The sequence below is a fragment of the Hylobates moloch genome, unplaced genomic scaffold, assembly GCF_009828535.3.
Source record: "Hylobates moloch isolate HMO894 unplaced genomic scaffold, HMol_V3 SCAFFOLD_21, whole genome shotgun sequence".
Taxonomy (NCBI): Eukaryota; Metazoa; Chordata; class Mammalia; order Primates; family Hylobatidae; genus Hylobates; species Hylobates moloch.
This window is the reverse complement of record NW_026652296.1, coordinates 39,952,345-39,977,400: the sequence shown is the minus strand read 5'-3', so window position 1 is coordinate 39,977,400 and position 25,056 is coordinate 39,952,345. Positions and strand designations below refer to the sequence as shown.

The 25,056-nt window shown below is 38.3% G+C and overlaps 1 protein-coding gene across 2 annotated transcripts in view; it reads left to right on the top strand.

Annotated features, from left to right (window-relative positions):
- XRN2 (5'-3' exoribonuclease 2) overlaps window positions 1-25,056 on the top strand; it is an 88,293-nt gene that overhangs the window by 12,392 nt on the left and 50,845 nt on the right. The window contains exons 2-14 of one of the 2 annotated variants that reach the window (XM_032142138.2): window positions 11,858-11,985; window positions 12,069-12,180; window positions 14,143-14,254; window positions 16,064-16,122; window positions 16,199-16,288; window positions 17,205-17,277; window positions 17,412-17,462; window positions 17,927-18,084; window positions 19,232-19,306; window positions 19,392-19,525; window positions 19,625-19,682; window positions 19,766-19,873; window positions 24,691-24,735. In XM_032142138.2, the coding sequence (XP_031998029.1) occupies window positions 11,858-11,985; window positions 12,069-12,180; window positions 14,143-14,254; window positions 16,064-16,122; window positions 16,199-16,288; window positions 17,205-17,277; window positions 17,412-17,462; window positions 17,927-18,084; window positions 19,232-19,306; window positions 19,392-19,525; window positions 19,625-19,682; window positions 19,766-19,873; window positions 24,691-24,735 (1,203 nt within the window). The remainder of the gene's footprint in view (window positions 1-11,857; window positions 11,986-12,068; window positions 12,181-14,142; window positions 14,255-16,063; window positions 16,123-16,198; window positions 16,289-17,204; window positions 17,278-17,411; window positions 17,463-17,926; window positions 18,085-19,231; window positions 19,307-19,391; window positions 19,526-19,624; window positions 19,683-19,765; window positions 19,874-24,690; window positions 24,736-25,056) is intronic. The other variant, XM_032142140.2, reaches the window with a different exon arrangement.

Genomic DNA, 25,056 nt, shown 5'->3' with positions numbered 1-25,056 from the left:
TGATTTACCTGCCTCAGCCTCCCAAAGTGTTGGGCTTACAGGCGTGAGCCACCATACCCTGCCTCTTTGCCCTTTTAAAATCGAGTTGTCCTATTATTGAATTGTAAGAGTTTTAAAGAATATATTCTGAATATAAGTCCCTTATGAGATAAATGATTTGCAAATGTTTTCCCACATTCTGTGGATTGTCTTTCCACTTTCTTGATGGTGTCCTTTGAAGAATAAAAGTTTAAAATTTTGTCCGGGCGTGGTGACTCACGCTTGTAATCGCGGCACTTTGGGAGGCTGAGGTGGGCAGATCACTTGAGGACAGAAGTTCGAGACCAGCCTGACCAACATGGTGAAACCCAGTCTCTACTGAAAATACAGAAAATTAGCCGGGCGTGATGGTGGGTGCCTGTAATCCCAGCTACTCGGGAGGCTGAGTCAGAACGGCTTGAACCCAGGAGGCGGAGGTTGCAGTGAGCCAAGATTGCGCCATTGCACTCCAGCCTGGGCAACAAGAGCAAAACTCAGGCTCAAAAAACAAACAAAAAAGTTTAAAATTTTGATGATGAAGTGCAGTTCATCTGCTTTTTTCTTTTATCGTTTGTGCTTTTGATGGCATATCTAAGAATTCCATTGCCAAATTCAAGGTCACAAATATTTACACCTGTTTTTTGGAAGAGTTTTATAGCTTTAGCTCTTAAATGTAGGTTCATGATCCATTTTGAGTTGTTTGAGTTGAGTTGAGTTAAGGTGTGAAGTAATGTCCCTGCTTCACTTTCTTGCATTGGCTGTCTAGTTGTCCTACGCCATTTGTTGAAGACTGTTCTTTTCCCCATTAAATGATCTTGACACCTTGTCAAAAATCAGCTAATAATAGCTATGTGCATTTATTTCTGGACTCAGTTCCATTCCATTGATCTAAATGTTTATCCTTGTCCCAGTACCACACTGTCTTAATTACTGTTGCTTTGTAGTAAGTTTTGAAATCAGGAAATAGAGTATAATTCTTACCTTATTCTTTTGCAGGATTATTTTGGCTATTATGGCACCTTGCAATTTTATATGAAATTTTAGAAGCAGCTTGTCAGGTTCTACAAATAAATCAGCTGGGATTCTGGTACAGATCACAGTGAATTTGTCAATCAGTTTGGGGAGTATCGTCATCTTAATGTTGAGTCTTCTGTTCCATAAATATGGGATGTTATTTATTTAGAACTATTTTGATTTCTGTCAACAGTGTTTTGTAGTTTTCAGAATATAAATTTTGCATTTCTTTGTTAGATTTAGCCCTAGTTTTTTGATACTATTGTGAGAATGTTTTAATTTTATTTTTGGAATACTCATTCCGAGTGTATAGAAATGTAATTGATTTTTATATATTGATTTTGTATCCTATAACCTTGCTGAAGTCATATATCCTAAGAATTTTCTAGTGGATTCCTTAGGGTTTTCTATATACAAAATCATGTCATGTGCAAATGTAGTTTAATTTATTTTTTTCTAATGCCAATACCTTTTCCTTTTCCTGCCTAATCTCCCTGGCTGGAACCTCCAGAATAGAAGTGGCAAGAGCAGGCATCTTTGTCTTGTTCCTGATTTTAGAGGGAAAGCATTTAGGCTTTGACCACCAAGTATGATGTTAACTGTTGGGTTATTTTTTTATGTGTTTGTTTTTGTTTTTGCAGATGCCCTTTATGTTGAGAATTTCCCTTTTATTTCTAGTTGAGTATTTTTTTTTAGTCATGAAAGTGTTGGATTTTTCTAATGCTTTTTCTGTATGAAGATGATCGCGTCATTTTGCTTTGCAATCTTTTAATATGATGTGTTTAATTGATTGGTTTTTGGATGTTCAACCAACTTTGCATTTCTAGGATAAATCCTACTTGGTCATGGTGTATAATATTTTAATATATTGCTGGTTTCTGTTAGTCCAGTCGTCTTGCAGTATCTGTGAGGGATTGGTTCCAGGACGTCCTGTGGATGCCAAAATCAACAGAGGCTCAAATCTCTGATATATAATGGTGTAGTATTTGCATATAATCTGTGCACATCTTCTCGTATATTTTAAATAATCTCTAGGTTACTTAAATACCTGGTACAATGTAAATGCTGTGTGAATAGTTGTTATACTGTATCGTTTAGGGAATAATGACAAGAAAAGGTCTGCACATGTTGAGTACCAATGCAACTGTCCGTTTTTTTCCTGAATATTTTTGATCCATGATTGGTCTATTCCATAGATGTAGAATTGACAGATATGGAGGGCTGACTGTATTTTGTTGAGGATTTTTGCATCCTTGCTCATAAGAGATGCTGGTCTGCAGTTTTTTCTTTTATGTTTTTGTGTAGTCTTGGTATTGGTCATATTGGCCCAGTAAAATGTGTTCGGAATTGTTGGGAAGAGTTCATGAAGAATTCGTACAAATTCTTCTTTTGAATGTCTGATGTAATTCAGCAGTGAAGCCATTTAGGCTTGACTTTCTTTGTGGGTAGTTTGAGGATTACTGATTTAATCTCTTTAACTTGTTACGGGTTTATGCAGTTTATATCTTTCTTGAATCATTTTTGGTAGTTTGTGTCTTTCTAGTAATTTGTCCATTTCATCTAAGTTATCTAATTTGTTGGTGTATGACTATTCATGGTATTTCTTTATAATCCTTTTTGTTTTTATAAGGTTAGCAGTAATGTCCTGTCTCTCGTGTCTTATTCTAGTAATTTGAGTCTTCCGTTTTTTTTCTTTCATCAAACTAGCTGAAGGTTTGTCATTTTTTGTTGATCTTTTTAAACAACTAGCTTTGTTGGTTTCATTGATTTTTCTCTATTTTAAAATTTTCGTTTCATTAATTTCTGCTCTAATCCTTTATTCTTTCTGCTTGCTTTAGGTTTAGTTTACTCTCCTTTGGTATCTTAAGGTGGAAAGTTAGGCAATTGATTTGAGATTTTTTTTTTTAATTAACTTTTTCAGAGCCAAATACTTCTGAAGAGATATTTCTTAATCTAAGCATTTGCAACTATAAATTTCCATCTGAATACTGCTTTATATGTATTCCATAACATTTTGTATATTGTGTCTTCATTTGTATTGATCCCAAAGTATTTTCTGGTTTCCCGTTTGATTTCTTCCTAGATCCCTTGGTTATTTTGAACTGTGTTGTTTAATTTCCACATATTTGTGAATTTGCCAATTTTTTTCTCTTAATGGTTTCTAATTTTATTTCATTGTGGTCAGAGTATATACTTTGTATTATTTCTATGCTTTTACTTTTTTTGAGAGCATATTTCGTCTACGCCTGAGAATGTATATTCTGTTGTTAGGTGTAATGTGCTAGAAACATCTGTTAGGTGTCTGTTGATAGTGTTGTTCAAGTTATCTGTTTTTATGTTGATCTTCTATTTTGTTCTATTATTGAAGGTGGAGTATTGAAGTCTCCAACTATCATTGCTGAATTGCCATATGTCTTGTTTTGTGTATTTTGGTGCTGTTATTAGGTGCACCTGTATTTTTAATTGTTATATCTTTTTCTTGATGGATTTACTTTTTATCATTATAAAATGATCCTTTTTACCTCCAGTAACATTTTTTTATTTGTTTTAGTCTGTTTTATCTGATATCAGTATAGCCACTCCAGTTTTCTTGTGGTTGCTGTCTGCATGATTCTTTTCTCATCCATTTACTTTCACTCTTTTGGGTCTTTGAATCTCAAATGTATCTCCTGTAGATAATGCATAGTTAGATCATGTTTTTAAAATCCACTTTGACAAGCTACCTTTTTGTTGGATTGTTTGATCCATTCACATTTTAATGTAGTTATTGATAGAGTTACATTTTACTTTTTGTTTCTTGTATGTCTCATGTCATTTTTCTCTATTTCTCCTTTGTGCTTTCTTTTGCAATGAGAGGATATTTTCTAATATAGCATTCAAATTTTTTTCTTTTCTTATTCAGTGGCCAGTTACTAGAAGGATTCTAAATTCATTAGTAATTATTTTCCACTATATATTTTTTCAAAGTCACTGTTCTAGAGCTTACCCTATGTATCTTATCAGAATCAGATTCAGATTTATACTTGCTTAGTTTCAGTAATACATGCTAAAATTTATTGAACTTTACTGCTATATAGTTCAATTCCCATCCCCCCTTTGTATATTATTGTTATATATATTACATATATTGACATAACCCAATGATACATTTTTTTAAGAGTTACTTTACCATCTGAAGCCATTACCTTAGCCCACTGCAACTTTGTTTCCATCCACCCCTTTTGTGCTATTAGGGCAAATATATTACACATATATTACATTCTATCTTATAAGCTCAACATTATACTATGTAATACCTATACAATTGCTTTTTAATTCATTTAAGAGAAGAAAGGAAGGAAAATATATTTGTGCTTATTGTTTGCGTGGACTTGAATTACCATCTAGAATCACTTGCTTTAGTAACTTTAGTAAACTTTCTGTAACTTTATAGCTTGAAGAACTTCCTTTAGTAGTTTTTGACAGTGTGGTCTGTTAGCAATAATTCTCTCAGCTTTTTATTCATCTGAGTCTTTATGTCACCCCAATTTTGAACCCTAGCTTTCCTAGACTGAGAATTCTTGGTTGACAGGGTTCTTTTGTTATTGTTTGTTTGTTTCTACTTCTTTACTGCTTTTTATGTTATCCCACTACCTATTGGCCTCATTTATTTATTTATTTATTTATTTTTTATTTTGAGATGGAGTCTCGCTGTGTCGCCCAGGCTGGAGTGCAGTGACATGATCTCGGCTCACTGCAAGCTCCACCTCCTGGGTTCACGCCATTCTCCTGCCTCAACCTCCCGAGTAGCTGGGACTACAGGCGCCCCCCCACCACGCCTGGCTAATTTTTTGTATTTTTAGTAAAGACAGGGTTTCAGCGTATTAGCCAGGATGGTCTTGATCTCCTGACCTCGTGATCGGCCCGACTTGGCCTCCCAAAGTGCTGGGATTACAGGCTTGAGCCACCACGCCCAGCCGTATTTATTTATTTTTGAGACAGAGTCTTGCTGTCACCCAGTTTGGAGTGCAGTGGCATGATCTTGGCTCACTGCAACCTCCATCTCCCAGATTCAAGTGATTCTCCTGCCTCAGCCTCCCAAGTAGCTGGGGCTACAGGCATGCACCACCACACCCGGCCAATTTTTTTGTATTGTTAGTAGAGACGGGGTTTCACCATGTTGGCCAGGCTGATCTCGAACTCCTAAATTGTAGATCTTTCCAGGGATTAGTTTCTGACGTCAGTGTTTGGTATTTGTGCCAACCCCAGGAGTGCTCCTCCCAGCCATCTTAATCCCTAGTTTTCTTCTGCAAACTAGCCTGTAGTCCAGGCCTGTATCTTCATTAGATCCATTAGTCTCCTCCCAATTGCTTTTCACCATTACTTGCACTGTTTTGGTTTGTTTCTTTATATTTGAGACAGGGTCTCACTCTGTTGCCCAGTCTGGAGTGCAGTAGTGCGATCTTGGCCCACTGCATCCTTGACTTCCTGGGCTCAGGTGATTCTCCCGTCTCAGCCTCCTGAGTGAGCTGGGATTACAGGTGTGCCATCACACCTGGCTAATTTTTTGTAGAGGTGAGGTTTCACCATATTGCCTAGGCTGGTCTTGAACTCCTGGGCTCAAGTGCTCTGACTTGGTGTCCCAAAGTGCTCGGATTATAGTTATGAGCCACTGTGCCTGGTGTGTGTGTGTGTGTGTGTGTGTGTGTGTGTGCGCGCGCAGGGTCTCATTTTGTCACCTAGGCTATAGTGCAGTAGTGGCACAATCAGCTCACTGTAGTTTCCAACTCCTGGGCTCATGCAGCCCTCTGCCTTAATCTCCTAGGTAGCTGGGACTGCAGGTACATGCCACTGCACCTGCCTGATTCTTGATGGGGCTCCGGGACTCTATGTTTCCCAGGCTGGCCTTGAACTCCTGGGTGCAAGGGATTCTCCCGCTTCAGCCTCCCAAAATGCTGATTACAGGCATGAGCCACTGGGCCTCACTCTACTTTCACTGTTCTTGAGAACAGCTTTTTTTTTTTTTTTTTTAAACTTTACTGTGCACTTTTGCAAATGAATTTTGTTCTAAAATTTTTACAGGTTTTCTTGATTTGCTTGCTGTTTGCCCTCAGGATCATTTCCAAAGGCTTTAAATGTTTTTGTTTTAAAAGTAGTATTTACCAATTTCATTGAGGAGCAGGTCATTGAAGCTCTTCATGCTGTCATGTTAGAATAAAATCTTCTGATAAGACTTTATGTAGCAAATGATGATCAATGTCACACACTTTGACTCTTTTGTATCCTCTGTAGTACTTGATACAGACCTCGGCACACATCACTTTGAATCTAGTGAAATTACAATTAATTAGTCTAACATACTGGTTAAGGTACCATCTCTGAGTCATGGTTTTAAATCCTAGTTCCCGAACCTGTAGTAGTGTGACTGTGGAAAAGCCACTTAACCTCTCTAAGCATTTGTGTTCTTAATTGTAAGTGGGATACTCCAGACCTCACAAGGTTGTTGTGAGGATAGAATGGAATAATCCATGAGTAAAAGCCCTTGTAACAGTGCTTATCACATGTTAAGTGCTCCGTAAATACTAGTGGTAATTATTAGTCCTCATTTACTAACATTGTATAAAAATGAAGATCTAACACACGTACAACTTGAAAAAATACTAATCACCCACAAGTGTTAAAATGTTTTATTATAGGTTGAATTTTTAAGCCAAAATACTGTAATTTAAATTTTTCATTAGCCCTTTGGCCATTTCTCTCTAAAATATCACCCATGTTTTGAATTTCTTTTCATAGTTCCAAGCTTCTTTAAGGGAAATCTAAAACTGAGTTGTATGGTTTGGCATATGACTTCCATCAGTGGGATACTCCTATTGCCCTGGAACCTCAGACAGGATTCATGGTTTTTCTAATGTTGCTGTTAAATCCTTTGTAGGTTTCAACAAAAACAATGCATCTACTGAGCTATTGGTGGTGGTTTCTCCTCATAAGGTTGACTGGAACAGTAGGTTGGCATGAAATTCATTTTAGGGATTTACTTCAAAACCTGTGTAATGTATATTTATACAAACATTATTTGTATATTTGTATTATCTTTACTTACCTTCTTTATCTTGATTTCTTGGCATTTTCACGCACAAATATAATGATATCCCAACTGCCTATTTGGAATAAATATGTCTCCTGCTTTATCCATGAAGTCATGAAGGAGCAGGCTTCCTACTAGGCAGAGCTACCTTGACTGCCAGCCTTCTGGTAGGGGTGTTCTCTGTTCCTTCCTGGGAATTGTTACTCAGCCAGGGCACTGCACTGCCTTTCTAACCTAAGCCTTCACATTCTCTGGGAGCTCCTTTCTCAAGTTGCCTGGTTCACATGGGACCTGGGTGGGTGAAGGGAGAGGAGAGGGTAGGAGTTGACCCACCTGGCTGTTGCTGTGACTGGCGCTGATGAATCATCCAGAATCTGTCCCTTGAGCCTCCTCTCTGGGCCTAGAGCCCTCTTGTGTTAGCCCACCTTTGGCAGCATGTCTCTTCTCACATGTTGGAGGTACTGCACTCCATCTTCAGTTAGGGCTATTGGTTCCCCATATTTTAGATATCCCTCATCATTTCTCAGCCACAGAAATTCTGGTTTTCCGCCGTAGTTATACAGTAGATTTGTTTGTTTGGTCTTTCATGTGGTCTCGGGGTAGAAAGGGAAGACGGCAGTTTGTGTTCAGTCTGTCATCTGGGGAATCCAAAAAATAATTAAAAGTCGTTACTTGAAATACATTGGTTTTAGGGTTCAGAATGGCTCTCCTTTTAGCTGCTCTTTGATTAAGGATCTCTCTTTAACTGAACAGGAAACGTGTTGGTATAGCATTGGACAAGGTTCTTGAGGAGTCAGTTCTTTGTTGAGCATCAGTCTTCTCTTGATGAAAGGAATTCTAAAGTTACATAATAAGTGTGTTGGACATGTCTACAGTACTCTTGAGGGGAAAATATATTCAGTTTTCTTACTGGGAATACCTGGAGCTCTTTTCTCAAAATTAGAACCCATCTACTCCATACTTTATTTTTTTCCTAGGTAGTAGAAGTAGAAATTCTCATGTAGCTCCACTCCATATGAAGAGCTGTGCCTTTTCTTGTGCTAGGCAGTAGGGCAGTGATTAGCCTGCTAGTGATGTCCTGTTTTTGTGAGTCAGGTTTTATTGGAATACAGCCATACCCATTCATGTTGTGTTGTTTATGGCTGCTTTCACTCTTTTTTTTTTTTTTCTTTTTCTTTCTTTTTTTTTTTTTTAATTATACTTTAGGTTTTAGGGTACATGTGCAGAATGTGCAGGTTTGTTACATATGTATCCATGTGCCATGTTGATTTCCTGCACCCATTAACTCGTCAATTAGCATTAGGTATATCTCCTAATGCTGTCTCTCCCCCCTCCCCCCACCCCACAACAGTCCCCAGTGTGTGATGTTCCCCTTCCTGTGTCCATGAGTTCTCATTGTTCAATTCCCACCTATGAGTGAGAACATGCGGTGTTTGGCTTTTTGTCCTTGCAATAGTTTACTGAGAATGATGTTTTCCAATTTCATCCATGTCCCTACAAAGGATGTGAACTCATCATTTTTTATGGCTGCATAGTATTCCATGGTGTATATGTGCCACATTTTCTTAATCCAGTCTATTGTTGTTGGACATTTGGGTTGGTTCCAAGTCTTTGCTATTGTGAATAGTGCCGCAATAAACATACGTGTGCATGTGTCTTTATAGCAGCATGATTTATAGTCCTTTGGGTATATGGTAATGGGATGGCTGGGTCAAATGGTATTTCTAGTTCTAGATCCCTGAGGAATCGCCACACTGACTTCCACAATGGTTGAACTAGTTTACAGTCCCACCAACAGTGTAAAAGTGTTCCTATTTCTCCACATCCTCTCCAGCACCTGTTGTTTCCTGATTTTTTAATGATGGCCATTCTAACTGGTGTGAGATGGTATCTCACTGTGGTTTTGATTTGCATTTCTCTGATGGCCAGTGATGATGAGCATTTCTTCATGTGTTTTTTGGCTGCATAAATGTCTTCTTTTGAGAAGTGTCTGTTCATGTCCTTTGCCCACTTTTTCATGGGGTTGTTTGTTTTTTTCTTGTCAATTTGTTTGAGTTCATTGTAGATTCTGGATATTAGCCCTTTGTCAGATGAGTAGGTTGCAAAATTTTTCTCCCATTCTGTAGGTTGCCTGTTCACTCTGATGGTAGTTTCTTTTGCTGTGCAGAAGCTCTTTAGTTTAATTAGATCCCATTTGTCAAGTTTGGCTTTTGTTGCCATTGCTTTTGGTGTTTTAGACATGAAGTCCTTGCCCACGCCTATGTCCTGAATGGTGTTACCTAGGTTTTCTTGTAAGATTTTAATGGTTTTCACTCTTCAAAGGCAGATATTAGTTGTTGCAGCTGAGATCATATGGCCAGCAGGTCTGAAATATTTACTGATTGTTTTCCTAGGGGGCACAAAGAATGAGTTTTGATTTTCCTGAGTGTGGTGGGCTCTTGGACAGGATGAAGGTAGATGTGGACTTTGGGGTACAGAGGTTAGATGAAGAGGCAGAGAGCCTCTTGCCATCATAGAGTTTGTTTTAATTTTGGGGTCATCAAATTATCTTTTTCTATAGACTCCACCTCCCCCACCCAAGAATTGACCTGCTTTTTTCTTTACCGCTTATTGCACTCACTGTTCCTGATCAAGCCTTTTTTCTTAATTCACAGCATGTATGTACAGAAGATTGTCTAATAGCTTCTTCTCTGTTCTGCCTTAAGCCCCTTTTGTTATTCTTTCCCTCCAATTCTAAATGCAACTTGAAACCCAGTTGCATTCCTGTGATTCCTTCTCAAAGATTGTCAGTATCCTGAAGTTGGTGTTTATCATTCCTTTGCTTTTCACCATGCTTTCATTGCATATGTATTCGTCCCTGAGCAATATTGAATACTGTTTTATTTATTCATAACTTTCTTTAAGTGGTATACTGTATATGTTCTCTCTTTTTTTTTTTTTTGGGGGGGCTTAGCAGTATGTTTGTGACCATCTAGCTCTAGCTCTTCCAATCTCACTTGCATCTCACAGGTATATGGATGTTATATGAGTTTATTCTTTTCCTGATGGGCTTGTTTCCTTTCCTCTCAGTTGATCCGTTTACTTGTTTAAGAGATGAGATCTTACTCTGTCGCCCAGGCTGACGTACAGTGGTGTGATCATAGCTCACCGCAGCCTTGAACTCCTGGCCTCAAGCAGTCCTCCCACCTCAGCCTCCGAAGTAGCTGAGACTACAGGCACATACCACCATACCTGATTTTAAATTTCTATTTCTAACAGCTTTATTGAGATATAATTTGTATATCATGAAATTGACCTGCTGAAAGTGTATGATTCAGTGGTTTTTAGTATATTTACGGAGCTGTGCAATCATCACTATTATCTGATTTTAGAGGGTCTTCATTCTCAAAAGTAATTAGCAGTTGCTACCCATCTCCCTCCCCTGTCTCCACCCTCACCTGAAGCAACCATTAATCTACTTTTTATATTTGCAAACATGTCTATTTTAGACTTTTCATATAAGTGGGATTGTATAGTACTTGGTACTTTATGACTGGCTTCTTTCACTTAACGTAATGTTTTTGAGCTTCATCCATGATGTATGTACGTGATGGACTTTTAAATTGCTTACAGTTTTTGCTGTTACAAGTAATGTTTTATATGTGTTTGAGGAACTGTTTTTTTTTAAGTGACTTTTATTGTTAATAGATTAGATCTCATAGTCTTAATCTCTTGCTGAGGCTCTGGAAGAGAAAAACAAAGGTAGTAACATTTACAAAAACATAATTGAGTATCTCTGGCAGTGAGTAAGCCCTTACCTTTTGAAGAACTCAATGTAGCTGGGGTAGATTGACTAATTATAAAACAGTGGAAGTGCTACAAGTGAATAAGCAAAATTATGAGGACATTCAGAAGGAACAATTAATTTCTTGGGAGATATGTACAAGATGTTATAAAGTGAGTGACATTTGATTTGAGTGTAGACCCTGGAAATTAGTGATTTTTCAGGAAGTGGGTGTTGGCAAGGGAGGAAGAAGGCGTTCTGAAAGAAGCGTCATGTGATGGCATTGAGAGATCAAAAGGCATTTTCCAGAAACTTACAAGAGAGTGAGTGGGCCTCAACAACAGTATGGCAGGATAGGAGACTAGGAAGGCTCCAGGCTCATTGGTAAGCACCTGCCGTGAGAATCATTAGAAAAATTAGGTAAGATTAAGACATACACTTTTATGTTTTAGAAAGAGACAATGCAGAAAGTGAGCTGACAATGCAGAAAGTGAGATGTCAGAAAACTGACAATGCAGAAAGTGAGCTGGAGACCAGAGAGTCTAGAGGTGGGGCAGACTAGATGAAGGTTGTTGTGCTCTTTTAGGTTAAAGATGGTAACTTCTTGTTGTTCATGGTGGTGGGAATGAAAGGAGATGAAGTAGGTAAGCATTTTTTATGTTACTTTGACAGGACTTACTGATGTGAGTGGTGAGGGAAATGAATTTTAAGATGACTCCCATGATTTCTCACTTGAACAACCTGAATGATTTGGGAATTTTCTAAACATCTCCTACATTGTCAAAAATAACTTGTGTTAGAAGCCATCCACTTCCTACAGATAAAATATCTGCTTCAGTTTGCTTTAAGGAATAAAATAACTTATTATAATTTAAAGGTTACTTGAAGTGTTTTATTTCCAGTTTAGAAATGAAACACAAGTTCATACTGAGCCTAGGATCTGTCATTTTTAGACTTGAACAATCAAACTACTATTAATTATCACTTCCTCATAGCCAAAAGAATGCAATGGTGTAAAGATTCCAGTTGATGCCAGTAAACCTAATCCAAATGATGTGGAGTTTGATAATCTGTATTTGGATATGAATGGAATCATCCATCCCTGTACTCATCCTGAAGACAAGTACGTAACCCATTTTTGTCACTGATATAGCAAATCACAGAGGAAACACTATATTATATTACATTGTTTGGTTGTCATTATAGACCAGCACCAAAAAATGAAGATGAAATGATGGTTGCAATTTTTGAGTACATTGACAGACTTTTCAGTATTGTAAGACCAAGACGACTTCTCTACATGGCAATAGATGGAGTGGTAAGTGCTAAAATAATTAACTTAGAAGCCTCCATTTTTGCTGTGTTACCAGTGTCTAGAATGAAAGTCAGCTAAATAATGAAAAATGTTGACAGTGATGAACTTGAGAAAGAAAGCCTCATCCTTCAGTCATTCATTCAGATTTTTGTGTGTGTGTGTGTGTTTTGTGCTTATTTTGTGCTCAGTACTGTGAAATACTGAGGATGTTGGCGACTGCCCTTGCTTTTGAACTTTTGGCTTACCGTCAGAGGGAAGGAGGCATAGATAAATGGGTGAGCTTAGTTATTTATAGGCATTATAAGCACTAGATAATACATGCAGGGTGTTGAGGGAAGAGGAAGTCAGTGCTACTAAGGAAGTTAGGATATAGAGAAGAGGTGACTTTTGTTCCATTTCTTTAACAATGAAAAATAATTGGGAGATTGGTGGGTGGTAGTGGGAGATGGATGGGACAGGGTTTGGGGAGGGAGGACCTTCCAGATTGCTCAAATGTGGCAGGTGAACACACTTTCCATGCCTTTGACCACACTGACATGTTTTGGCAACTACAGGTGGTTTGAATTGAGAAGGGAAGTATAGCAAAAGCTTGAGAAAGCCTTACCATCTGGAGTTTGGATTGTATCCTATAGGCAATGAGTAGTCATGAAAATGATTTGAGAGGAGTAAGTTACTGACCTGTGATAATAATACCAAGTAGCTCCTTTTATAAATGACCAGCAAACTGTATCGGGGGGTAAGGTAAGATATAACTCTAAATTTATTTAGCTATGTGCAAGTAGATGCTTTTAATTTTAGTGCATCCTAGCGGCTAATGGAATGATTTTGGAAATCCAGAGAACTTTGAAACCAAGAAGATTAACTTTTCTATGAGATTCGTCTTACTCAGTGAAAAACCTTAGCTACCAGGTGATAACTTGCTAAGTTGCAGTTAGAATGGAGTAAAGAGTAAAAAGAAAAGGAATATGTCTTGTTTAGAGCACATTTCGGTTTATATTCAGCTAATTTTTTTTGAAGAAATCTTTAGCTTTACTCCAGTGTGTTTTTTCTGCTACATCAAGCATAAAATATGTACACATTTATATGCATATGTGTATGTACATATTTATACACACATTTTTTGTTTATATATAAATGTAGATACAGAACTTTGTACTTGAGAGGACTACATTAGATGGTCTCATTCTACAGAAAAGGGAATTGTTTAAAGAGAATATTAAATAACTTACATTTAGATGTAAACAGGATATTTCACAGTTTCTTCCCACCCCAAAACTCAGTTCAGTAACTTCCAAAATCTTACAATCTAGTTCACTTTATTTGGGCTTTTCCAGTGAAATTGCATTTGGTTAGAGTGATTTAAAAGTACTTCTGGTTAAAACATTATTTCTTTTCTAACTGCTATGCCTTATTGAAAAGACAGAGTAATAATTATAAACCTTATTGTGGGAAATAGAAGCGCACCAAGATTCTTCACATAAAGAAATAGTGTTCTGTTGCTTTTATGAGACATTGTGGATCCCATTTGGAGACCATTATTCCTTTTAGATGTGGACATAGAGAAGGTCTTCCTGATCTTAGTTCAGTAGTAAGTACTCATCAAATGCTGGCTGGGTCTTTTGAGTAAAGTGAGCTTTCTTTCTTGGGTGCCCTGAATCAAGCACCCTAACCGAGGGGAACTGGTGTTAGACTGGGAGGACTTGCAGTATAAGTGCTAGGGCTTCATAGGATGTTTGTCCATTTGACATGGCACTCATTCACCTGATTGAGCTCAGCTTTTAGGTTCTCGGTCCAAATTTAAGTTCTCAGGATCTGGTATCTGTCATGAAAGGATTATTAGACACATTACTTACCTTTCTTCCATTTTAGTATACTACTTTTATAAGAACAACTGATTCAAAATAATGTACAGATTTATTTGTGAATATTTTGATTAGTATTATGGAATATGAAATACATTTTCAGGCACCACGTGCTAAAATGAACCAGCAGCGTTCAAGGAGGTTCAGGGCATCAAAAGAAGGAATGGAAGCAGCAGTCGAGAAGCAGCGAGTCAGGGAAGAAATATTGGCAAAAGGTAAAGAATATGCATCTTGAAGTTGGATTTTTTTATAAGATGTATGCAGAATGAGGGGGTAGTGGCAACTTTTTCTTACAAATAGGCAAGTTTTTAATTTAATAAGGATCCCAGACTATCCAGTGTTCACTGTTGAGGAAAAGTAGTTCATGAAATCTACCAATAGGCTTAATAGGCTTGTTTATTTTCAAACTCTCCAGTAAAAGGGAGCCTTGGGAATAGGGAATTCTGGTGGAGAGTGCAAATTGCCAACTCCTCTCAGGGCCAGTGCAGCTCCTTAACAAACTTTTATATCTCTGTAGAATAGAAATATAGTAAGTACTTTTTACTACTTTTCTCTGTGGTGGCTGTCAGAAGGCTATAGTGCTGTTAACATTTTCCTCAAATCAGCTTTGGTTTGCTTGCTTTTTGAAACTCAGAGGTCTATCTGAGGAAGCCAGAGGTGATTCGATCCACATTTACAGGCTGTTGCCAAGTCATTTTCATACTTTCAATGTAGGTTGATGGAGCAGGCACAGTACTTAGGGTTCCTTCAAGTTTGGAGGGGTTGGGGTGGGATTTCTTCATTTTTGCAGTTCCCCAAAGCCTTAAAATTCCTGGTGGCTACATGGGTAGGAACTGACTAAGCCTCAGAGAAAAGGAAGATCAGGGAGTGTTGATGCCAGTTGGGACTGGTTCTCTCCTACCACACCTGTGTGTGAGGTAGGGTATGGTTGTAGCAGGTTTGTTTGGTGTTCTGCTCCTTAAGGGGGTATAATAGACCAGAAAAGCCACAGTGTCTTGGCTCCAGATAATTGCACTCTGCAGTTGAAAAAGGATGCCATAGTATAGTCAGCTCAGGCCTGCAATTACAATAAATTTTATATTAGTTTAATTTTGCTGGAAGTGTACAAGTATATAGTTCCTTTAGCTGCAACTTGTAATTAAGACTCTAAAACCTGTTTGTATTTATAACAGTGTTTCTGATTTTAAGAATGTCTTTTTTTTGAAGATGTGATGAAATATATGTTTCTTGAGAAGCAGCTAATAGTGATACAGAGGAAAAAATAGGATTTTTATATTCCTCTACCTGATAATTGTATTTCTTATCCTGTAAAGCTGTGATGAACTCGGCATTTTAAATTTCACTTTTCTTAGGCACCTTTATTTTAGGAACTGTTATCAAAAATATGGCCTCTATCTGGTGTATATGTGTGTGTGTGTGTGTGTGTGTGTGTGTGTGTGTGTGTATTACAGAGAGAAGAACTTCATAATTTTTATGTAACAATATAATACCTTTTGTGTACCATATATTGTTTTACAGTCTTATTAAAACATAATTTAAAAGGCTGAGCGCGATGACTCACCCCTGTAATCCCAGCATTTTGGGAGGCCGAGGAGGGCAGATGACTGGAGGTCAGGAGTTCGAGACCAGCCTGGCCAACACAATGAAACCCCGTCTCTACTAAAAATAGAAAAATTAGCCAGGCGTGGTGGCAGGCGCCTGTAATCCCAGCTTCTCAGGAGGCTGAGACAGGAGAATCGCTTGAACCCCAGAAGGCAGAGGTTGCAGTGAGCTGAGATTGCACCACTGCACTTCAGCCTGGGTGACAGAATGAGACTCTGTCTCAAATAATAATAATAATAATAATAATTTAAATTTGAGAGATGGAATCTTATTTTCTTCCCAGTGAGGGAACATTGTTCCTCGGATGACAAGGCTTCACTTTCTTTTGTATTTGAACTTTTTGTTTTTGTTGTTCTGGCTTAATATTGAGTAATTTATCTCACTTTTTATGGGGAGAACAAAACGTTGCCTCTTTTCTCTAGGTGGCTTTCTTCCTCCAGAAGAAATAAAAGAAAGATTTGACAGCAACTGTATTACACCAGTAAGTAGTCTCATATTTTGCTAGCTATTGCTAACTCTTAAATGATAGGTTAATTTATTTCTTTCTATCATTTTAGGGAACTGAATTCATGGACAATCTTGCTAAATGCCTTCGCTATTACATAGCTGATCGTTTAAATAATGACCCTGGGTGGAAAAATTTGACAGTAAGTTTCACATTTTGATACTTCAGAAAGATTAGGGTGATCATTCGCGGCTGTACTTTGATATGACTGACATTATCCTTCTGCCCTGCCCCATAAAATGCTAGTTGACTGTTGGAGGAAAGAAAAGCTTCCAGGGTTGTTGGAGATGGGGTATCCTTGCATGGTTAGGTTTTAGATAGCTGAATTTTCTCTTAAAGCCAATTTTGTCCTCTTACCATCACTACGAAGCCATAAAATGGGATTCATAATTTAAAAAATATATATAGGAAAGTAATTTTTAAATGGAAATTTCCATTATTACATATCAAAATACAGCAAGATTAGTGTTGTGGGGCTGCCTTAAATGGCTATGTTCCCAAATATTTAAATAATATTTAAATGAACTTGTTTGTAATTTTAGGTTCATAAGCTGGCTTCCCTATTAATGAGAAATGTTCAATTATATTTAATAGGTATCTGTTATTGATTATTCTTGGGGCATATATGGTTCAGCACTGTATCCTTGCATAGTAGTGAAAATAGGAACTTGTGAATGATCAGTTTTTCTGATGGCTAGGTCTGACCCAGACATTTCATTCCTTTCCATTCCATGTAGTAAGTTAATCAATGAAGTAGTTTTGGTGCCTCACATACACACACACACACCCCTACTTTATTCAGAAAATTTTCAGTGAAGTAGTTTTGGTGTTACACACACACACACACACACACACACACACACACCTACTTTATTCAGAAAATTTTCAGTGAAGTAGTTTTGGTGTTTTTCTCTCTCTCTCTCACACACACACACCCCTTATTCAGAAAATTTTCCCGTAACACTTATCTCAGTTTTTCTTGAGACACATAATTCTTTTGATTTTTGTGCCTATAGAAAATTGGGGATAAGCTGAAAGTGTTAAAAATTTTTTTATAGGTTATTTTATCTGATGCTAGTGCTCCTGGTGAAGGAGAACATAAAATCATGGATTACATTAGAAGGCAAAGAGGTAAAGCTTACTTACCAATATTTGATTATATGTTCTATTTTTAAAAAGCCATTGAATAGAAAATATTTGGTATGAAGTGATATTCTTGTGGAATATAATATATTAATGTAAATACATGTTTCTTTCTTGTTTAGCCCAGCCTAACCATGACCCAAATACTCATCATTGTTTATGTGGAGCAGATGGTAAGTTTCTTCTTTGGGATTTGCTTCTCTTGGATTAAACCATATATAGTTGATGGGTTGGTGTGCAGTAATGGATTATTCATGGTTACCCGGAAGTTCCAAAATGCCTTGGTTATTTTATGTTCGACCGGGAGCTAGTATTGAGTTGCTGTTTAATCTGTCATCAATGATGTTTAATTTCTTTTCTTCTTTCTTACATTTTTCAACCTTTTAACTCCCCATACCTTTAAAATGGAGAATTTACGAAGTGTTTAATCCTTAGTGGCAGTCTGTGTTGTAGGTCCATGTATCTAGAGGACTTCCTGTTAACTGGGAACTGCCAGGAAGTGTCAGGCTTTGGGGCTTTGCTGCTCATTTGGGTGCTCATTTGGGCTTTTCTTTGTGTTGGCATCTCATAGTAGTTTATGGTAAGACTTCTCTCAGAATACTCACTGTTCAGTGTTTTTCTCATTGTTGATTGATAGCTGATCTCATTATGCTTGGCCTTGCCACACATGAACCCAACTTTACCATTATTAGAGAAGAATTCAAACCAAACAAGCCCAAACCATGTGGTCTTTGTAATCAGTTTGGACATGAGGTCAAAGATTGTGAAGGTTTGCCAAGAGAAAAGAAGGGAAAGGTAAGAACTTTGAGATGGTAGTTGCCTCATTAAAAAAAAAAAAATCTGTTGTAAAATGTATATGACATAAAATATCATTTCAGCCATTTTAAAGTATACAATTAAATAGCATTAAATATCTGACTTACATTGTTTTCAAAATGGATGAAGAGAAGATTGTGGTTGATTAGTTTTTTATGTGCTTGTTCTGTTACCGTTACCCTTCACAGAGATGTATCTTTTCTTTTTTTTTCTTTTGAGACAGTCTAGACAGAGACGTATCTTTTAAAGTACTTTAAAATAAACCTGCATTCAAAAACATGCACACACTCATCCTTTCTACTTAGCTCTTTTTCTGATATTGCCTATATCTACACGAGGCTTAGTTCCCATAGATAATAATGCCCATAGCTTGTAATTTGTTTGTGGAAGTTATTTGTTTGAAATACTCTTCTTAAAAGGAACTACAACTTCTTGAGACTTTTAAGTTATTCCCACTTTTTATGTATTTTAGGTTCACTTGGTTATGTCCAGTCCCCTTTAAAGGGGCTTCTGTTTCAATAATACAGTGCCTCTTGAGTCATATACTTTATGAGGGGGGAAAAAGAATATGGTGCCTCTTTCAAAGACATCGTTAAGTGAAAAAAGAGATATAGTGTATTATTTCAGATATGTAATACAATAAAGACAGTGTACATGTATCTATGTACATATTTCAGATATGTAATACAATAAAGACAGTATACATGTATCTATGCACATCTGTTCACAACTGGAAGGGGTAATCGTTGGTTGGGTATAGGTCATCAGTTGGCAAACTTCAGTCCTCCAGGTTTGGCCTGTGAGCTATGTTTTTTACATTTTTAAAGTGTTGTTAAAAACAAAATAAAAAATGAAAGACTATTAAACAGAGATCATATATGTCCCCCAATAGCCAAAATAATGTACTGTCTGGCCCTTTGCAGAAAATGTTTGCTGACCCCTGGTCTAGACGTGGTTGATTTTATGGGTAATTTTTATTTTAAAATGGGTTAGTGAGCTTTTAAAAATTAAATACTTGTGATATTAAAGTGGATCGTGCGTTAGAAAAAGCCTTAAAATTTGCTTGGTTGGAAAAAATTACTGGACGTAGAGTAGACTTCTTTCATCTTCATTCCTGTTCTTACAGCATGATGAACTTGCCGATAGTCTTCCTTGTGCAGAAGGAGAGTTTATCTTCCTTCGGCTTAATGTTCTTCGTGAGGTATGTAGCAATAATCATTGAAGTCAGCACTCTAAAGCAGGGTGCCTTTGATAGCTGTAATGGCAACATTCCTTTTTGGTTGTAGTATTTGGAAAGAGAACTCACAATGGCCAGCCTGCCGTTCACATTTGATGTTGAGAGGAGCATTGATGACTGGGTTTTCATGTGCTTCTTTGTGGGAAATGACTTCCTCCCTCATTTGCCGTCGTTAGAGATTAGGTACGTGCATTTGGGTAGCTTTTCAAACTACTGTTTTAGGCTTCTTGACTTTACTGTGCCTACTGGTCCTACTGCATAATGTTTGTCTCTTGCTGACAGGGAAAATGCAATTGACCGTTTGGTTAACATATACAAAAATGTGGTACACAAAACTGGGGTAAGTTCATTCTTCAATGATTTCAAAACAGAAGTATTTGCTTTAATAAGAAGATAATTTTACATGTATTTTATCACTTACAGGGTTACCTTACTGAAAGTGGTTATGTCAATCTGCAAAGAGTACAGATGATCATGTTAGCAGTTGGTGAAGTTGAGGATAGCATTTTTAAAAAGAGAAAGGATGATGAGGTAAAGTGTTCCTATTGCAGTAGCTAAAATTACTCCTGTCTCTAATAGGCTATGATGATCCTGTGATTATTTTTAATCTCTTTGAATGTGTTTTTATATCATTATGGTGTGTCAACACTAATGTAATCATGAGTGGTCAGTTCTTTGATTATTTTATAAAGGTTGTGCTGCTTGCTCTGTGGAACTATGTATTGTACCCTGTTTGAGTTGCACTGTAATGTTTTTTCTGTCTTCATAATCTGAATATAAATCCAAACACATTTCTAATCAATAGGATTTGAAATGCGGGTACCAAGGCTGGAAGACTATTGGGATTGAACTAGTGGCTGTTATGTTTTGAAGGCAGGAAAACAGGTTAAGAAGAATTGATAGTGTAGGGAGTGTGGGTTGGATTATATCAGCCAGGGCAGAGGGTTGGGAGAATGTAGGATCTGTGGAGAGCTGCATCTCTTAAGAAATTGAAACACAAGAAGGAAATAAAATAACAAAGCATTTGAAAATTGATTGCATATTAAGGATGAGTGCTTACATGAAAAGTCTAGGTTCTGGCTTGGGCAGTTAGGAATTTGCTGGTGCCACTTACTAAGATGCAAGCACTAGGGGTGGAATGGGTTGGGGTGGGGACAAAGTAAAAACTGAGTTTCATTTTGGAGATGTTTAATGTGAAGGGGCTATAGGACACCTGAGAGGAGAAAAGTCCATTAAGCAGTTGAATGTGTATAAAGCTCAGGGCAGAAGTCTTTTGAAAAGAGATTTGAGAACCATTAACTAATGGAAGGTACTTGAAACTATGAGTGTACTATGAGTGTGACCCTGGGAGCTTGTGTGGAGTAAAAGTGCCTTTAACAGAAGCCTGGGGAACCATGGACATTTAAGGAGAAAGAGGAGCCAGTTCTGGAGAGGTAGAAGGAAATTCCTGAAGAGATGAGAAGCCATGCCCAAGGGGTCACAGTGAGATGGACAGGCACTTCGTCTGTGGACAGAGTTTGGGATACCCTGGTGAGCTGATAGGAGTGGAGGGGCAGCAGCCTGGAGGCAGAGTGATTGGAGGGTGATTGCAGGGTGTAGCAAGGGAGGCCAGCAGTGGGCAAAATAAGCAGATAATAGCTTCTTAGAAACAGTAAGGAAATCCTTTCAGAAACTGATTTTATAAAAGTCATATGGCTATTTTAAGCAGATAACAACATATGTTACTGCTACATTGCTTCATGATCTCCCAACACATTAAAATGTGTCATTGAATCTTATTTTCTGTTTTCATCAACTTTGTATACTGTAGCTAGTGATCTCTTATTTTTAGAACTTTGGGTGTCATTTTATGTAACATAGTGAGTTGACCGTAAGCATTCTTTCCAAAAGCCTTCAGTACTTGGTAATGTTTTTATGTGATGTCAAGAGTTTTTTGCATATAGAATTCAAATTACAGAACTAGCTTTGTCTGGAGGATCAGATGTCAACTGGAACATTTTAAACTACTTTTTCAACAATTATGGTGGCATCCCTTGATCTGCTGCTACATACTTGTACCACTTGGTTTAAAAACCTCGAGTTACAGTAGCCTTCTACTGTCTCTTTGGCAGACTCTGCACCTTGAGTTGGCATTAGAGGAGGAAGTGTGGGATTTGGTAGATACCATAGTGTTACAGATTTAATTAATACGATTTTTCAGCTGACCTGGCAGGAGAGGGCATTTTAAAGCTTTGGATCTTTGTTGGTGTCCCTGAAGTCATGCCATGTCCTTCAGCATGATTGGACACCAGGGGAAACCCTCAAAAATGCAATAGGAAAGTTTCCGGATATATGTATTTTTCTGGGAAGTGTGTCCCTGGCATTTGACAGATTTCCAAAGGAGTTCGTAACACAAAAAAGGGAGAGATCCATAAGGTCCACCCAGGTGGTCTTCTGTTTGTGTGTGACTACCACCCTTAGAGATAGGCATTTAACAGACGAGCAGAACAAATGGTAGAAAAGGAATACATTACTATTTGTTATTGGCTAAGCGTGGTGGCTCATGCCTGTAATCCCAGCACTTTGGGAGGCCAAGGTGGGCAGATCACCTGAGGTTAGGAGCTTGAGACCAGCCTGGCCAACTTGGTGAAACCCCATCTCTACTAAAAATACAAAAATTTAAGCTGGGCGTGGTGGTGGGCGCCTATAATCCCAGCCGCTTGGGAGGCTGAGGCAGGAGAATTGCTTGAACCCAAGAGGTGGAGGCTGCCGTGAGCCAGGATCATGCCACTGCACTCCAGCCAGGGCGACAGAGCGAGACTCTTGTCTCCAAAGAAAAAAAAATTGTTATTAAAGTTGAGCATTTAGGCAAGAAATGTGTTGCTTTTTATTGTATGAGCTTTCATGTTTACCTTTTATCTTGGGAATGTTGTTCATTTATTAAGCAAATATTTAAGTATTTACCATGTGCCAGACAGTGTTCTGAGTGCTAGTGATACAGCAAAAAACAAAAAAGGAGACAGAAATCCCTGCCCTCATGGAGTTTACATTCTCTTGGGAGAGCTGGAAGATAAACACAGTAACTAAGTAAACCTCATTAAGTGTTAGAGAATAAGTGCCACAAAGAAAACTAAAGCAGGTGAGGAGGCATCTGGGAGGGAGAGGTTGGGCATTACAGTTCTAGAAAAGGTGACAAGAGAAGGCCTCACTGACAGCTGACCTTGATTAAAGATGTAAAGGATGTGAGGGAGCACACCATGCAGATGTTTGCAGGAAGCACATTACAGACAGAGTGCCAAGGCCCTGGGGCAGGAGCATACTCAGGATGTTCACAGAACACAAAGGAGCCAGTGTGGAAGGAGCAGAGGAGGCAAAGGAAGAGCAGTAGGAGATGAAGTCAGGAAGAAGACGGAGGGCCCAGTCTGGTAGGACCCAACAGGTCATCATAGGACTTTTAACTTTCATTGTGCGTCAGTGTAAGGTTTTGAGTAGAAAAGTGACAAGATTGGACACATACTGTAAAAGGATCACTCTAGCTGCTATGTTGGAAGTACTGTGTGGAGGGAAAGGTCAAAGCAGTGAGCCCCAGCCCAGTGAGGAGCCTTTTTTACAGTAATCCAAGGGAGCCTGGATGGTAGCAGTGGAGATCATCAGAGGCAGTTGGATTCTGAACATGTTTTGAAGGTAGAACCAGTGGGATTGGCAAATGGATCAAATATAGAGTGTAAGAGAAGGAGAGGTGACAAAAGACTGAAAGATGTTTTGAGCAACCCTCATGGAAAGACTGGGAGGTGCAAAGGTGGGGTGGGGATTCTATTTCGGACATGGGAAGTTTGAGATAGCCAAATGGAGATGCTAAGTATGGAGAGGCTCTGGCTGGGGAGTCATCAGCATGTGGATGGTGTTTAAAGCCATGAGACCAGGTGATGACTCCCATGGGAGGAGAGAAGTGGAGAGATCCAAGTACTGGGCCCAGGGGAGCACCAACATCAACCCATTTGTGCCCAGTGTTCCATTATTGGAACGATAAGCTTGTGGGAGTTATTTATATCCTACTGCTAAAGGTCATCACCAAGGTCTGATTTTTCACACAAAAACTTGCAACCTCCGGCATAAATGGGTTAAGAGGCTGGGGAGTTGAGGAGCAAAGACACATAGCAAGAGGGAAGGAGATCAGGTGAGTGTAGCCTCCTGGAAGCCAAGTGAAGACTGATCCAAGGAGGAAAGAATCCTGGTCAGATAAGGACTGAAATCTGACTAATGGATTTCATAGTCCGCAGGTCATTGGTGACCTACACAAGAGAAGTTTCATTGAAGTTGGGACAGAAGCTTGATTAAATAAATCAGTGGTTTCTGCATCAGAGGAGGTTTTAGGGTAGTTGATCACCTGGGCTGCACTTTAGAGCAGGAGACTTATGTATCCGGCATTCAGCTTTTTGCCTGGCAGAAGCACCAATTTCCAATTTCCTTAAGGCCTTATATTGCAGTTGGTAGGACTGACTTGGAAGCGTACCTGCTAGGATGACCATCAGTATAGGATCCACTGGCCCCTGTTTTAGGCTACAACAGTAGCTATGGCCACCCTGTCATTTCAGTTCCTTGATACTCAGGGAAACTTGGGCATGGGTATGGGAGGCCTGCGAATGGCCCAGAGTTAGTAGGGAACAAGATGAACACAAAATTCTGTTTAGTTGAAACCATGGCTACAATTTGGAAATGAGTAGGGGGAAAGAATCAACGTGGGCTGGACCCTCTCCTGTGAATTAGATTGGCCCAGAGTAGTAAGCCGTGCATACATCTGAATTTCCTTCCTTTTTTTCCACTGGATTGATATTTTTGGAATCTGGCCAGGGTGGGGGATAATGTTTGCACAGAGTCCCACTTCTCTCTTTTCTCCGTTGTGCCATGCACGCTACAGAGTAAGAGCCCTTTTTAGGTAACAGAGTCTAAATTGTCTTGCTAATTTTTAAAAAAATGGATACCTTAGTTATTAACTACCTTCAACTAAACCTTAAGAATTTTTTTTTTTTTTTTTTAAACTTACTTGTATCTTCTCCATATTGACAGCCTGTTTGCTCCAAGATAAAACCAAGGGTCTTTGTAATGGTTTTGCATTTTCCTGAAGTGATTGAAAAGCTTTCTGAACATAATTACCAAGAACAATTAAATTGTATCTAAATTCAGTCTTCCATTGTTAAGTTCTGATAAGCAGCATTTTGAACATATAGTCTTACTGCCTGGTTTAATCATGTACCTAGATTTCTGGGGTCGTCCTTTAAAACTTAAGTTGTCTCCCAAATCATTCCTGGTAATGCTTAACTCTGACATTTTTGTGTAATTGACAGAATGTGTGGATTTTATACTTTTAGGACAGTTTTAGAAGACGACAGAAAGAAAAAAGAAAGAGAATGAAGGTGAGTTTTAATTGATTTCATGAGATTGGCAATAGCGTAATTTTACAATTTATGAGGAAGATGTTCATTACAGTAGCTTTATTCCTTGTCCAGTAGGACTTGGTCAGGGACGTAAGTGTCCACCCAGCTGCCTTTTTACCTGTAGAAAGAACACTGGTGTCGATTTTAAAGAAGGTCCTCTAGGCTCTGATGTCTGAAGGGACACACTTGGGAGGTGAGAGGTGGGTGGCGTTTAGCTATTTGAATGGTTTACAGCAATCAAGTATTGTTTTTTAAGTAAAAATGGTCAATCTTTTGTATCCCCTTGAAAGTTAGTATACT